We start from the raw sequence: 17,550 nt of genomic DNA, 5'->3' as shown, positions 1-17,550 counted from the left end.
TACAGATAATAGCCCTGGCTTTGGGACTGAAATGGGGCTAGAGAGGACGAGCCTCCCTTTGGGGCGGGTCTAGCCAGAGGCTCTGGATTGGGCGCCTATATCATCAGTGAACCAATCAGCGGATCTGACTGCGCATCAGAGTGTTGATGGGGATTTTTTTCTGAACCGGGGAACAGTGGCGCTGCGCCCTCTTACCAAAATAAATTCCTTGAATTAGGCTTTGATTATGTTCTGGCCCGCCATCTTGTGGCTCAGCAAAAAAATTGGCCCACGGCCAAACTTACTTGCCTACCCCTGCTCTAAAGCCTGACACACCTGCTATGCACAGTTACGGTTGCTAAACTGTGATTGGGTAATCTCTGATTGAGGGCGAGGTTTAGCGAATAGTCAGTTGTGATGCCAAGATCCATTTCCTTCCAACCACGCTGAGTTGAGTAAGTGATGATCCTATCACAGAGGAACTTCCGACTCTAAATGCCAAAGCTATGTTATTTATTTATCCTGTCCTTGAAGCTCCAGGAGACTAAAGACCACGGCAGACCACCAACCTAACCCCACTTTCCATTTATATACCCTTCTTTCCCTTTCTGCCTCCCTCCTTTGTTCATCTGATTGAAACATGCAACCCTCTGAAGTGTATATTTTAAATGTGCATAACATGTTGTTGCCATTCAACATTCAAGGTCATTACTCAGTTTATAAGAGGCTTGATATGTGTACAAAAAAGACAATTCACTGACAGTTTAAAATGTCTATTTGTGTCTAATGCTTGCATGCAGTATGATTTTATTATGTTATGAGGTTGCAGCATTTCAGCTAGAATTGCGTTACGCATTGCATACAATTACCTAATCCGCTCTGATGGCAAAACAGAAATAAGCTTTTTACCTCTTTGAGGATGCCAGTGAGCCTCTCGGTTTCACAATCGATGATAATCTGGCCCTCCTTCCTCTTGTCCAAATCCTGGAAAACTTTCAAAAAGGAGGCCTCTGTCATGGTCTCCACGTTGACCGAGGTCACAAGCCAGTTCCTCTCCGCTGCTGTGTCCAGAACCTTCTGCAGCACAGACAGTCCTATAAGAAGAGGAGGAGAACGCTGAATCGTGAGTGCTTTATTAGCAAAGGTTCTGCAAATAACGGCCAAGATGAATAAAGTGATGAATGACTAGTTTGTATTCCACGAGAGGGATCCATAAGTATCATCAACTATGTGCAGGTTCATCTCATACAGTGTGCAGATTGTATTATGAGTTGAATGATGAATTAAAAAAATGTTGGAGCAAAACAGAAGTTGTGAAGAACTGCTTCCAATAAGCGTATCCATCAGGACCTCCCCTGTAGCCTCGGTTATAAAGTATAACGAGCGGGACAGTCCATTAAGCACGCTGACACGTACAGGTGTGATGTTCCAGTTCTTACAGTTAATAATCACCCTTTTCACACATAATCATCATTGCAGAAAACACACTCACAGCCATCTTCACATCCTCCAAGCACCAATTACAGGTGGTGTTACTCAGTAATGTCATTGCGGAGACACTCTAGCATCAAAGAGGCTGATGTAGAGCAGCCAATGAGCTATAGGCTTATGTTAAGACAGGAAATAAAAGGCGATTAGGGAACACATTGATCTTGAGCTCTGATTTACAATCTGACTCAGTGTTGTACTCCTTTGCTGCTGGCGGTGGACCAATCAGATTCCTCTCAAGCTGGCAGCGGAAGTGTTTCCACAGAGTAAATAAAGTAATGCCACCCGCAGCAGACTGGCACACATTACCCAAATGAATTGCAGCATTACAAAAACTAACACATGATGTAGCTGTATTTGTTTTCCACCACTATCTGGCAAATGCTGTAAAAGCCATCGTGGGCCTACACAAAATGTGTTTTGTGCATCCTCCATGTTTGTATGTTCATACAGGCCTTTTATGCACATTGAGTAAATGTAAATATGGCTTATCCCAGTGACACAGAGCCTGTCAAAAGAAGAATGAGACAGGCAGTCAGCCCCTGAAAGATGATTGCCTGACCTTATTAATAAAATGCACACAGCTGCTCTCCAGGCAATTCATGGCATGCCTATTTGACACCAGGTTCATTAAGAGATATAAAAAATGGGAGTTGTTTCAACTTCCACATATGACAGCTATACGGTACATGTACATACATTAACAAACCATGAAGAATGATGTATACAAATGGGAATAGAGACGATAGCCCCTTTCATGGTGTCTTCTATCCAATCACTGTTGCATGGGGCGGTGGTGGCGAAGTCGATAGGGACTTGGCTTGGCAACTGGAAGTCGCAAGACCAAGTGCTACCGAGGTGTCCCTGAGTCAAGGCATCGTTCCCTACACTGCTCCGCCGTTCAAAATGGCAGCACACTGCTCCTAACACAGGAATGGGTCAAATGCAGGGAAACAATTTCCCACGGGGATTAATAAAGTATATCAAAATGAAGAATCCTACGAGTGATAATTGTGCCTCGAGCTGACTGATTCAGTAGGAGCTGTGCAACTGATGACAGGCATGGGAACACAGGGGGTGCAAGTTTAACATGGCCCTGAATAAGGAGAATAGACAACTGTCTTCAAATGGAGCGTGAGTATAGGCTTCAGGGACCATGGACAGCACCTTGCTCTAAAATCTGAGCCACAGTTTGGAAAGAAAACTATTTGCCACTTGAAGCAATTCACTCCTTATCGTCTTCTCACTTTGTAATTATCTTGGCGTCTTTCCTGAAGTCTTTGTGTGGGTATTTATTTGTTAATCTGCATTATGTACATAATGTTCCGGCCCGGTGAGCAAGACAATCTAAAATTAATTCTTGAATCTCATTAATGCTTCCAGCTAAAATGTTCAGCACAATGTTATCAGTGTGGCTGGACATTACATTCTTTCTTTGCTTATCTTGCATCTATTCTCCACGCCTGGCTTGCATTCTCACAGTTCATTCTCTCACTGTGTTTGCATTGAATATCCTCTTTCCAATTACCTATCTGCAGATGCCCTCCTATAAATCAGAGCCAACCTGACAGTGTGGCTCTGGCCCAGCTAAACATGGTCCTCTGAAGGAATCCTGGAAGGAAATGATATAATGGAATCTGCCTGTCATAAGCACCCTTTCTGGCCGGAGGCAATACACAGAGACCTGGGCACGAGGCAAATGAAAGTAGATAACATAACACTTGCACAAAACATTTCCTGAATATTGTTTATGGTATGTTTAATGGGCTATCAAATTTGTTTTCCTGTCCTTGGCTTTCGAAAATAAAAATGAGGAGAACTTTTATTAGCGGATGCTGAGCGGTAAGATAGCAGGACAGATGTTAAAAGATAAGAAGTGGGGAAATATTAAACATTATCAAGTATTAGGAAAGTGACCCTGCATATGGCATATTTATAAAACATATCTAATACAACTGTATTATACCAGATACTAGAAAGGGCTGGACATTTGATACTAAAATAGTTAGAAAATATTTGGAAGAAGCAGAAACACATATACTGTATATAACAGACAAACATAATTTTTCTTAACGGCTTAAAATAACCCTGTATGCAGGGTGACTACAGCGTAGTATCCAGGCAACAGCGGACTACTGATATGGATTCCACTGGCTCCATCGCACCACTCAATTACACAGGGGTGACCCTTCACACACACACACACACACACACACACACACACACACACACACACACACCACACACACACACACACACACACACACACATACACACACACACACACACACACACACACACACACACACACACACACACACACACACCACACACACACCACACACACACCACACACACACACACACACACACACACACACACACACACACACACACACCCATTTATACATCACTTCAGGGGACATTACATTGACTTACATGCATTTCCTGGAGACTTATCCTAACCTTAACCATAACCAACACATGCCTAACCCTAAACCTAACCAAGTCTTCACCCTAAATGAATGATTCCCCCTCATGGGGACCTCCAATTTGTCCCCATAAGGGAAGCCAGTCCCCACACGTGACTATGTAAACAGATTTAGGTCCCCACATGTATAGTAATGCTAGACCACACACACACACACACCACACACCACACACACACACACACACACACACACACACACACACACACACACACACACACACACACACACCACACACACACACCACACACACACACACACACACACACACCACACCACACACACACACACACACCACACACACACACTACCAAACAGTAAGTGAGTGGGTAATGAAGGGATCACAGAAGATAAAGTAAATCGGCGGGACATGTGTTATGCTCCGGCCGTCATGAATCAATAGGACGAGACCGCTGTGAAATCTCCCCTGTCACTGCTTGATCTCTGCAGAGTGACATGGTGGATTCTGTCTTTTAAAGCTGACTTAAGCCTGCTTATGTCTCCCAAGTCAAAATCGTGGGAGTGCATCAAAGTTGTGCAAAGTGTTCAGACAGCAGAATGCTTTAGGGTGCACAAAACACCTTTCACAGTCATGCTCTGAAACCCACAACACCTGGGACAGATGGCAAGGCATTATGGGAAGGGTATGGCTGATTGGCTTAAGAGGGGAAGGCGAGGAGGAGGCTGACATGTGTGCTGGTTTATTTCTGCGAAGGATTGTACGCGACAGCACTTTTTTTTGTGACCGTAGCAACAGAGCCGAGGACTTGTCGACGAGGAGCTCAGTCTTTTGTTCCATTGTGTGATTGATCTGCCAGTCAGTGCGGGTCAATGTTTCTTTTTCTGTGTTCTCCGCCTGCACAGAGATGGTGGTCTGAATTACATGTTCTGATGGCGGCTCATTGCTGCACAATGGCTAAGATTGACCCCATTGCTGTCGCCATGGCAATATGAAGACAGCTAATGGTGGATGGTATAATGACCGGTTTCGCCTGTGACCGTGTTCTTGTGCGTGTGCTTGGAATTACTTTCAAAGAACGAAATGCCGGAAGGAAACTGTCGATATTCAGACATGATTGAGGATCATCGTACAATTGAAAACCTTCATATGAAATATTTGACGGTACAAGTTGCCCACATCAGGGTCATTTCCTTTTCATATTGTTCGGAGAAGCTTAAAGGATATTTTAATCAAACATAAAGGATTAAAGTCATCTCATGTCTGGGAGTCAGTACAAACTGAGATCAGAAAAGTGGCATAGATATACCTTTTAACTTATAAAAATGTGTCCTTGGATCAGATTTAAATTACGAACGTAGACATAGGCATATTATTGGTATTGCTCTGTATGCAGCACGACTCACAATCCTCCAGACATGGTTGGATGAAGATCCGCCTAATCTTTTGTTATGGTTTCAAAAACTGATGTCAATCCTGCCATTGGAGCGGCTGTCACACGTGCTGCGAGGAACTCTGGATGAGTTCGAAACTGGTCCCCAATTGCACCGTACATGAAGGAAGAATGGTCAGGGGTTATAATTGTGGGAGTAAATATAACATGATAAGTGCTCACACATGAGTACTAGGTTGCTACTGTTGCTGTTTTTGTCATTGATGGTTGTTATTGTTTTGTGGGTTTTATTATGTGTTGCCCCTAATGTTTTTTGTATTGTCTCACCTGAAAATCCCAAAAATATATATTGAAAAAAAACAACAAAAACATAAATGTTTCCATTCAAATGTCTCGTTTAAAATTACAGTATGATGTGATGTGAAATAAAATGATTTCCTACCTGAGTCTGAACTGTACATGTAGACAAACTTGTTCCACCCGTAGTGGTCGATCACTCCCACCAGAGCGTCCTGGAGCTCGGGCCTCAGCTGGATGACAAACTGGTTGGCCGTCTCGATGGGGAAGGACGGCGTGACGAAGCAGACGTGCAGCGCTCCGCAGAAGGACATGAGCATGTTGACCGTCTTCCTGTCATACAGGCCGATGATGGCGTACACACCTTTGGAGAACTGGGAGCAAACTGCCGAGAAAGAAAATACAGGGGGACAGTTAGTCTCTGGAGAGACTATGAAATATACGTATCAACTCCTGTTCAACACAATGAATGAATACCACCTTATCAACCATTGTTACTTAGTACACAACAAATGTTATAATAATCTAAGTGTTCATACAGACGATTTAAATGCATATAATATATATTCTATGTTGGCTTTTAATGATTATACTTATAACTAAAAGGGGACTTTCAGGGTGCTAACCTCTGCCAAGTCAATGCTCTATTGTTGAAAGTGAAGAATAGTCAGTGCAGTTGACCCATGTTTTGGATACGCTCCAAAATGTAAGAGGTGGTGCTTCATGAAGCCAAGTTTCATGAAATTCAGGCCATTCTTTTTTATTTTTCAGAAAGCTGCTGACAAACAAACAGACACATAAACCAATCTGAAAAGATTGCCTCTTGTGGGAGAGACAAAAGCACATTGGATTAAAGGTGGGGGAGGTAAGAATGGAGAAACCAGCTCAAGTAAACTAGAATTTGAAAGTACACAACCGAAAATAATCTGCCCTTCTGAAGCGAATTCCCTACCTTTAAGGCTGTATTGATTCGTCTAATAATCTGTAAAATGGTCGATTCCAGCGTTTTCCGAGTTGAAGATGTTCTGCTTTTTATGGTATTGAATTACAGTCAGTGCAAACATTTTTAAGTTTGAGACTTTTGATCAAACATAAAACTCATCCCCTTTTTTAATCATTTTCAGAACAAACGACTCTTCAATCGTTTTCATCGTGCTTTTGTTTCATTGTCTTCTATCCTAAATCTAAGAGAATAAGCTGTCTCTGATGTTAAAAGGAAAAACACATCTAACAAAGGGAGAATAAAATGAGGAACTGTCATTGGTCAGACTTTGTTAACTCTTTCAATTAAAACATGAGTCATCCCAAAGTGCTTTTGAATTTTCAGTTCAAAAATAGCTCTGGCAGCCTTGCCTCTTTTAAACCAGTCCTTGGCCTGTTTATGCCGATCTGGCCCTATTGTCCATCTGTAGAGAACCAGTCTGTGTGTTAGCCTTCAGTGATTGGAGCAGAGGCTGCAGGCAGATTAGGAGTAGAGAGGTTAATCAATGCATCCCCAGGGTTCCATTGACATTCCACTGGCAGCAGGAGGAGGTTTGCATCTCTCATTTGCTTTTCTTCCCATTTCCCTTTCTCTCATTGTCTGTTTGTCACTCTGCCTTCCTTCCCACCCCCAAATATCTCAAAATAGCTAATTTATGTACACAGTTTTCTCTTAAGAAGGTATGCCCTCTCCACACTTTCTAAAGAGCGGGCTATCTTTGCCCTTGCAGGTCTGGCGTGAGTTATTTTCTGCCACAGCAATGGGTGGGCCTTACTTATCTCTGTATTTACCGAACAGATTGAAGCTGCTGCCTGTCCCTGCGCGAGGGCCAGCTCACTGCTTAGAGCCGAGGGGAAGACAGAGAGAAGGATGGCCCTCACCCAAAACGCCTAACCCGTCACAGACCTGCACCCGGCGGGCAGGCACATGTGTGTGTCTGTTTGCGTGTGTGTGACGGAGATAGAGGGAGAGGGATCACATAAAAATACATGTGCATACAAGCACGCACACGCACACACACACACACGCACACACACACACACCACACACACACACACCACACACACACACACACACACACAACACACACACACACACACACACACACACACACACACACACACACACACACACATACACACACACACACACACACACACACACACACACACACACAACACACACACACACACACACATTTAGTCTCTAGTGCTCCAAAAGCCTGGTGACTCACCCTACTTAAAGCAAGCCCTGAAAATAGACATTTTCGAGCCTCGCCACACTGACTCAGTAACAGAACTATCTGTCCTTCATGGTCTGCACACGCTGTTGCTATTAAATCGACACACTCTCAGCTATTGCTTTCCACTAGCACACGTTTTATTTCCCCTTACAATTTTCTTGGACCAGTTCTGGGCGCTGGCCTCCATGTTCTGCCTGGATGAAAGGTAATGAGAGCTTGTTTGACTTTTTGTGCAGTGTCCCATTACTCTGCCTTGCAGCAGGTTACCATGTCTCACTGAACCTGAGTCATTTCTCATACCTACAGTATGTGAATCCGACGAAAAAAGAAAAAAAAGAAACATGCAGCCATGTGGCACGGACCTCCTGCTCCGAGCTGGCAAGAGAACCATGTGCACGTCTAATTCGACAAGAGCGTGACACAGAATATTAGTGTAACTCAGTGGTCTCAGGCCTAGTTCTGATGGCAGTGCAGAGGAGGAGTATGTTGGTGTTCGAGGGGCTTGTTAGCGCTGCTCCACATGTGTAACGACGTAGGAGGATGGCCTAGGAGACCCTTGGTGATCCCGAAGACCCCGGTAACACCTGTCCACCCTGGCACTCGGCGTCCCCTTTGCCACAGTTACAGCTGCCATGGTGGCAGAACTGAGGTTGCCTGGGCAACGGTCTGTTTCCCTGGCAAGGATAACAGTAGCTCAGAGCTGCTAAAGGACTTTTGGAAGATGAAGTGGGAAATGTGAGTGTTTGGACATTTTGTCATAATTAGGTTGCCCCTCGAGGATTTAGCACATTTGAAAATTGACATTGCTTTGCAAAATCCTCAGATAACTTCTTAAATAATGGGAGATTTGGGGCACAGTTCCACGCCATGGACATTTGAATTTGAACTAAAAACAAACATCATTATTCTCAACAGTCAACAAAACTCTTTAGCATACAGATGATGAAAGAAGTGTCTTTTAAAGGTCACCTATTATGCAAAATCCACTTTTTCATGTATTTTATACGTAAACATGTGTCCCGTCTGTGTAAAGAGATTCTGAAAGTTTCAGGCAAAAATATTCACTTTTTTTTTGTTCTGATATATATATATATAAAAACGATGAGTTGATCAGATTTTGGTCACTTTATGATGTCATAACGATTTATTTGGCTAGTGTAACCATTAGCCAATCACTAACCAAGGTAACCCCCCCCCCCCTTATCACCTGAATCTCCTCCTAGAGCACCATTGTGTTCTTTTTAACCAAATATCTCTCAGAGGGGCGTGGGGAGGGGCTCCTTGTTTTCATCTAAAGTAACAGACAGAGAATCAGCACTTTTGTATAATAGGGGACCTTTAAACATTACATTTTCACCCTGTTTAAACTTCTCCTATGAGTTGATTTGAGCATTGTAACTGGTCAAATAGTTTTGGACTGCAGGGAAAAAGCCCAAATCCTAAAGGGACACTTACTCGCACAACAGGAAGAGCTGTCAGAAACAACTCACGCGGCTACTGTTTTCCCTGTTCGCTGTTTCCTGCGCCCCGCAGCTGTTCCTCTGCTTAGCATGAGCCAAATATCGAATGACAAACGTGTCTGTGCCGGCTGCACAAAGAGGGCGTGTTAGTGACAGTTGTTCCTGCATCTGAAGTTGTGGATGAAGGGAAGGGGGGATGCCAAAAGGAGGGCGGGGGGGGGAAGCTAATGCTGCATCCTTCATTCTCTATCTGGGCAACACATCACATGATACCACTGAACCACTGAACTCACTCTTTAAGGGACTTTGATTTTATGACAGCATTAATAATGAATCTGTAAAAAAAATATTTGTTGTTTTTAACAATGATGAAATCTAAAAACGTTTAAACAAGCACAAACAGATATCTTGAGTTGTTGACAGTGCAATTATCCTGATTTAAAATTGGAATGGGCACCTTAACTATGTAAAACCAGGTTTATTTTTAATGGAAAAATGATCAGTAAAATGTTTCAAGGTGCCCTTGTGTGCATGGCACCTGCCTCCCAGCTGCTCCACCAGAGCTACACACACTAACCTGTGTCTGTGGTATTAGAGCAGCTCCTTTGGGTGTGTGTGATTATTTTTAAATAGCTCTTCATTGCTGTCTATGTAAAAAAAAAAATCAATACTGTCGAATTGAAATGTACCGGGTGGACGCAAAACAATTTCTCAAATGTATTTTTGGGGGAAGCAACAACCAGTTCTGTGAGAATCAATATGAGGAAAGCATGTTGGCTCAGTAAGCACATGTGACCCGGACTCATGGGTTTACTGTGACCACATGAAAACCACCAATTCCAATAAGGATGTGATATACATCATACGCCTCCACAAACACACACAGAAGCGACACAAGGCTTCTACTATGTTCTTCCCATAGGAATTGCATGCTATTATCCTGTGCAACATTAAGGTCAGTGGTACAGAAGGAATTTCACAGCGGCAGGAAGATGGGTTCAGCTGGAGAGAATGCACTGATTGGAGGGCTCATGTTCAACCATGTAGGCAAGGCAATTTATTTGTATAGCACAATTCATACAGTGATGCAATTCAAAGTGCTTTACAGCAGCGGTTCTCAAACTGTGGTCCGCGCAGGTGGTCCGTGGAAAAAAGGATTTTCGGGGACCACCTCATATGTGACTTCCTCTATCGAAATCAGTCGCATTGACCCAAAGACACATTTTGAGTTGTATACACTGTTGGAAAGAGGAGATTCCTAGCTTTCTAATGATATCAGCATTGTTTTTGTACTCCAAATATTAAGCAAAAAATGCAGACTATTTTAGAACATTAAGAAAAAAATGTTTAAGTAACCTTTCCTCATTCATCAATAATTAACATTAATAGAATGTTATATTGATAATGTACTCACTAAACGTATGATTTATTTAACTTATTTTCTTCCAAAAGTTAATTATCCAAAGCCTCTGTACACCCCCTTCTATTTACATGTAATGGTTTGGTCCTGCCTCTGCCTCCAAACGGCACTTTCTAGCAGAGAGTGAGAGCATGTGAGGAGGGATACTATTACTTACGTGTGTACGATGTCTCAACGACTAACAAAGTCAGGCTTTCAAAAAGAAAAGAAAGGAGAGAAAGAAAACAGAGAGGGACTAAAGGGCGACAGTATGTCACCCAGTTTTTCAAGAGAAAAGGTGGGTATGGTCCATGAGCATATTGCCAACCTTGAGACCTCAGAAATCGGGAGCATTTCAAAACCACCGCGCGGGGGGGGGGGGGTCTTTTCATGGGGCCCAAAATCCCTGGCGGTGTCCCTGCCTATGATTACTATACGCCTGACATTCATAATTTCAGCGGGAGGGAGGGGGAGCGGCGCTGCGGAAGAGCAGAGTGCGAGTGAGAGGTGCCTGTCATCTTCCCTTTACAAGCAAAAGAAAGAAAGAAGTTGTCCGCCGTCCTCTTTGAGAAACATACACAACGCAGACAGACACCGGTCACACGTGCAACAAAAGTATGATATAGGCTTCAATTGACTTTTGATTGACTATAATTAACTATAAAAACATATCGGCGTTTTAACACTACGGTTATATATTATTTTTACGGTTTGCATATGAGGTGGTCCGTGAAAATCCTTGATAATAAATAGTGGTCCGCATAAACTAAACGTTTGAGAACGCCTGCTTTACAGGATCAAACAGATAAAAACATAATACATTTTAATATGGTCAATGTAGTCTTTTTTTAAGGGAATAACTACTGAGGAATCAAGGGATTTCACAAAAAAAGAACATTCAATTAAGTAGCTCATCTATTTACTACTCTGTATAGTTACTGTGACACTACAAAGCAAAAATGTAGTTTTTTCCCCTCAGGCAGCGAAGAACAAGGCTGGGTAAAGAAATGGTAAGCAGCTGAATGCAGCTCTGATATTTTCCCACCTAAGCATAACCCTGCCAGTTTGACTCCCAAAGTCACACACCACCTTCATTCGGTGAGACTCAATCCCTCTACGACACCAGGCTTTATGTTGTCCATCCAATGTCACCTCTAAACCACCAGACCGCAGATTCAGACCTGAATGCCTGAGGAGGTCAAACTTTTTTTTCTTCTTTTCAGTCAAAACTGGTAGCAAAAAAGAACACAATACAACTGTTCTGAAACTATCAATTATTTTTAAATCATCAGTATATCCATTTTCTTTAAACTCAAGTAAAAACTGAATCAATAAAATCAAATGAAAAATGTGTGAAAAAGAGGTACTTTAAAGCAGTTCTGAACACCATTGCAAAGCAGAAAGACCTCATCATCATGAGACAGTAAATCATCTTGTGTGATTTCACACTTTTGCAAATCTGGCTGCCCCAAAAGGTGATGTGATGTAGACATGGAGGAGAAGACAGTGAAGTGAAGCAGGGAGAGGCATCCCTTTCACAATTTACATATACCATAGAACATTTTGGCTAAATCGCCAACTCCTACCGTCAGCAGTTTAAAATGTCCACTCATCCTCGTCAAATATGTGAAAACGAATGACTTCCCCATCAGCCTTACAGTAGCTGTACTTGTGATGTACGTAAATAGAACATTATAACTGAACCCGTTAATCACAACATTTTAGCATTGTTCTTGCAGTACAGCCTAAGAGAGCTGCTAGCATGGCTGTGGACATTTCATCTTGATGCTTTATAATTAAGATAAAAAAATCTATTGAACACATTCTTAAAACATGAAACAGTTGTTTCAGCCATGTTTTATTGAGGAAAATAGAATATTCTATTGATGAATATTTAATGTTAAAGATGTTTTGTTATTACACCAGTAGAGGATTTCAGAATAAAGCTCAACATGACAAATACTATAAATACTTTATACTAACTGCCTGTCTTGTGGTCAGTTAGCATGTCTCATGGTTATGGAGCTGTCTGTGAAACTGTAGAGTCCCTCGATGTGTCTGGTTTGGCACCTTCGTTGTGAGTCACCCCCCATCTCCCTCTACCCTCATTTCCTGTCATCTGATACTGTCAGCCTTCAAATAAAGGCTTAACAGAGGGTATAATATCTTTTTAATATTTAGTTTAAAGTTTCCCGTTGAAAGATGGGAGGGCTGAGAGGAGCAGGGAGGGTGCTGTCACATCAGGCGGTAATATACACCACCTCCACAAGGGTGAAGGGTCACTCAATCAACCACAGAGCACTTTGAGGGGAGATAAACACATCTGACACCAGACACTAGAAGACGCACACAACCATCCACCACCCAGCCACCCATGGCTAATAACTGTCAGATGATGTGTGTAATAAAAACAGAGAGCATGTTGTGGTCCCTCTGGTCCCATCCATCTTCCAGAGAGCTAATCAGCTTTGTTAATGAGAGGCTGGGCAAAAGAAGTCGATATCCGAGTCACACCCTGGCACATTTGCATCCATTGAGACAAACAAAAACTGTCTGGCTGACAGGAGAAGAGGGATGTCAGGACACCAACAATGAAAAAGTCGCTAACAATACCAGGGAAATTCTACAAACTACAAAAACAAAACAATACATCTCATACACTCCCATATAACCACTTGCGCAGGATTATTGTTATGAAGATACACTCGTCGTCATTATTTCTCTTTTTCTAGTTTCTATTGCTGAGGGAACCATCTTCTTTAAACAACCACATTTTATACAAGCATCGGCCAGACTGATATACGAGTACCGTCTTGTTTTGGGACTTAGCATCCACTTTGTGACAATGTATTGATTCTAGTAACATCCTTACAAGAGAAAACACTATTTAAACCTGTATTGCAAATGCTAAATAGTTTGCAGTTAAAATAAATCAAGTTTAAGCCTGGTCATCATGTTATACACCCGTCACAAGTTGAATAACAAAGCACAGGACTGGTGTGAAAGAAAAAGGTGAATCTCAAATGTTACCTTTTATGGTTTATATATTACAATTGAGACGTTTTTGAAGAAGAAGCAGTAATAGTATAAATATTAGTAAGCTATTATCATATGTGTATTTTCAACATGATATCAACATGTAATATGTCACGTCATATGTCATCGTTACATTTAAAACGATTATGTCTGGGCCTTGAGGAGCTGCAGCATTTCTTCATAGACAAACTGAAACCTACATTGTACATTATCAATCAATCAATCAATCAATCAATCAATCAATCAATCAATCAATGTTTATTTATATAGCCCAATATCACAAATGCTACTTTTGTCTCAGTGGACTTCACAGTTTGTACACAATATCAGTATGACAATACGACACCCTCTGTCCTTAGACCCTCACATCGTACAAGGAAAAACTTCCGAAGAAAACCCATTACATTAACATTACATTAACTCCCACTTGACAACTTTACTGCTAATTTCGCGCACGACCACACACTGAGCTGTTCCCCAAATTGAGTAGAAGGGTTTTAGTGTGAGGACACGTTTATCTGGGATCTCCTACAAACTAAATCTGATCTGAAAAGCAGTCATTGCATGATAATGTGTCAATCTACGGCAAAGACATTTTTTCATCTGGGGTAGTCGACCGAGTGAAGCAATGCAAAACAGGTTTGAGAGGTTATTAGGAGGAGGTGAGCCTTGCTTCACTGCCTTTCTGCCTCTCTAGAGTATCCGTATGCTCCATGGAGTGTTGCTCTCCAGAGAGGTGCACTCGCTATTCCCCGGTATAAACAGCTTTAGCTCCTCAAGCTTAAGGGAGATTTACTGTGCAAGAGCAACACAATTGTGTTTATGTCACTGTGTGTGCATGTCAAAAAACAGAGACAATAACACAGCAAAGGGAGAAAAAAGACAAACAGGGAGGTGAAGATACAAAGAAGAAAAAAACTAGCAAAAAGAGTTAGATGGCAGACAGGAAGGCTCTAATCTCTTAAACTCCCACTGCTGGGAATAGCAGCGATCAGAGCAGTTGACCAGCCAAACAGATTTTAGATTAATGTCGGAAGCATTGGATACTCATGAGAGATTACATTAGTCGAAACGGGGGTAATGGGAGGTTAATAAGGATGAGCCAAAAAGCAAGCGTGTCTTGAAAATGTAGGTGAGGGCAGACAGAAGGCAAAGCTTGTTTCTGGAGAGAAGAAGAAACAGAAGCATTAGTGTCTGTAAGAGGAGATGATAGGGGGACTGCTGAGAACAAAGGGAACAGATGCCAGCCTATCAGTGGGAAACCGTGGGACCACACGGCGAAATCTAGATTCCTCCTATTTCCTCTAAGTAATAAAACAATGGCACGGCATCGCCTCATTAAATGGGTAATCGAGGGTGTAAGAGCACTCCCCTCAGCGCCGAGCACATTTCTCTCTTCTTACTCTCTTACCCTTTCACACTAGGCCATTGTCTCTCTTCCTCGCTGTTCCTCGCCACATTTCCAATCTGGTTTATACGTTGCCCCGCCGCCTGCTGAATAAATGCTTACCTGGGCAGTGGGTCAGAAACCCAGCACAGACCAACTCCTGTCAGGGGGTATGGAAACTCCAATTATCTCCTTAACAATCATCCCTTTGCAATTATCTGCCCATCTGCGTATCAGTGTCGACAGGTGCAGAGGGACGTTCCCTCTCACACATTTATTCTCTGACAGCTGCAAGTGATGGAGGTGGATACGAGGAGCACAAAGAGGCAAACACACAGCCTGCATGCTAATTCATTAGATATACTGATGAATAAATTAACAATTGGCTTTAACACATTGCTGCCGAGCCAGTGGGAAATGAAGCGTTCATAAAAATACCTGAGCAGAATCTATGAGTACAACCAGATACAGTATGTTGCATTACTTATCTTACAGCAATACAGCTGCAAGTGCAATTCATGTTAATGCTGATAATATGTTTATTCTTCTCCAGAAAATTCTCAATGGTGACATCTTTAAATAAAAGCAGCACATCCGTTCATTGGAAATCCTTAACTTAGCACTTTTTGTTACAAATGAAAATAATGATTACTATTTCAACATTAGAGGTCCCATGTCATGGCCATTTCTACTGATCATAATTCCATTGTTAAGGTCTACTAGAATAGATTTATATTGTGCAGTTTTTGCTAGTGGAGCACGCTCAGGTACTGCGGAGTGCATGAAGCTTAGCAGACTCTTCACACAAACGAAGGATCACTTCTAGGCTACTGTCCCGCAGCTCCTGCCTCTCTATTGGATTCTGTCGCAGCGGGGCTACTGCTGTGCTGCGGAGCGCATAAAGCAGACTCTTCACAACGGAACACTTCTTCTTCAAGGCAGGGAAGGCTACGCAGTACGCAGTCTACTGTCCCGCAGCTGCTGCCTCTCTGTTGGACTCCGGTACTGCACATTACTCACGAGACGTTGTATAAAAAAAATGAGTGGGGGGTGAACGCACTAACGCCACAGTCACCCCCGTCGTGCGGGCCGGATGAGAATGTCTGGCGGGCAACCCGATGTGGCCCGCGGGCCGCCAGTTGATGGTCACTGATATGTGTATTCACTCTCTGTCCTGAATAACCCCCCCCCCCCCTCCCTGTGAGCCCAGTGTACTCTGATTGGTCAGCTCGCCCACTCTGTTCTGATGAGTCCACCACCGTTACAGCGGAACATCAGTGATTATATTGATAGATGTCTTGTAATGCACTGTTGAGGAACCTGCGACCCAAGTTTTTCATCTCCGGCCTTGTCAGGTATTGAACAATCAATAAATAAAGTTTGCTAGTGTAACGAATGGCGTTAGCAACCATGAAACCAGTAATGACAAACAGATGAGAATGCTGTGTGGGGTCTGGGTGCCGTGTTGGCGGGACGTTGCGAGGCTCGCTGCTGGAGCGGACAGTGTGAGCTGGCTTGCTGGTGTTGTTTCCTGGTTGCTGTGTGGGGTCTGCGGGACGGCGGGACACGGCGAGGCCTGGCCCGAGCTCGGCCGGAGCACACACACACACCCACCCGCAGCCTGGTGGGCAATCTGAAATTGTAGGATCCCTACGTTTTTTTTCACCATTCATTCCAATGGCTGGCGTCTATGTCATGTGATCTTCAAATTTCTCCCTGCAGAAAAAAAAAACATGGCCGAACTTCGTTTTATTCTCGGTGGCAAATGCCTATTTTAAGGTTAGTTTGGCCATTAAAAAGTGTTTTGATGTCATTTGATGCGAGAAATATGAGTTGTTATTTCAGATGATGTGTGCAGTGGATGTACATGATCTTTAGTTTGCTAGTTATTACGAAGATTACTTCAGGAAATTGTGTCTATACAACGTTTTCATTGTTACCAAGGTGGTTGCTAGGGACGCTGCTATCGATATTATTTATGTTATGTTGTGTAACTGTTTAATGGTGTTATCTTTATTGCTACCAGCTTCCCCGTCAATGTATAGTGTTGGTCCACAGCGCAAACATATTAGTTTAACAAAATCCGCATCTAAAGATACGTTATTTTCCCCTGTGCAATTCCAGTCTCACATCTCACAGCACATCGTCATAAACAAATACCGGAAACAGACCGAAAACATTTTTTTCAAATAAAATAATACTTTATTCCGAGTGTGCTTGCTTTTCTCTTTGAAAGTCATCACATAACGGCATTGTAATACACGGTTCGGCTGCATTATTACATATCTGCCGTAGTTCTTATAGAGCCCCGATGAGAAGACTTCTAGACAAACAGGAGGAACTGCCTCCAAAACTGAAAACGTGACGTGGATCATAAATATATCAGCCATTAAACAACATCTTACATTTCTTTTCACACAATACGTCTCCTTGCAGTAT

General features: G+C 42.7%; 1 protein-coding gene across 3 annotated transcripts in view; it reads right to left on the bottom strand.

The window, feature by feature from the left end:
- gria1a (glutamate receptor, ionotropic, AMPA 1a) overlaps nucleotides 1-17,550 on the bottom strand; it is a 79,922-nt gene that overhangs the window by 46,238 nt on the left and 16,134 nt on the right. For all 3 annotated transcript variants that reach the window (XM_034092612.2, XM_034092614.2, XM_034092613.2), the window contains exons 3-4: nucleotides 5,750-5,989; nucleotides 889-1,073 (exon numbers count right to left, since the gene is read on the bottom strand). In XM_034092612.2, coding sequence (XP_033948503.1) covers nucleotides 889-1,073; nucleotides 5,750-5,989 — 425 coding nt within the window. The remainder of the gene's footprint in view (nucleotides 1-888; nucleotides 1,074-5,749; nucleotides 5,990-17,550) is intronic.

This window comes from Pseudochaenichthys georgianus, chromosome 10, assembly GCF_902827115.2.
Source record: "Pseudochaenichthys georgianus chromosome 10, fPseGeo1.2, whole genome shotgun sequence".
NCBI classification, from domain to species: Eukaryota; Metazoa; Chordata; class Actinopteri; order Perciformes; family Channichthyidae; genus Pseudochaenichthys; species Pseudochaenichthys georgianus.
This window is presented reverse-complemented; position numbering and strand designations above follow the sequence as displayed.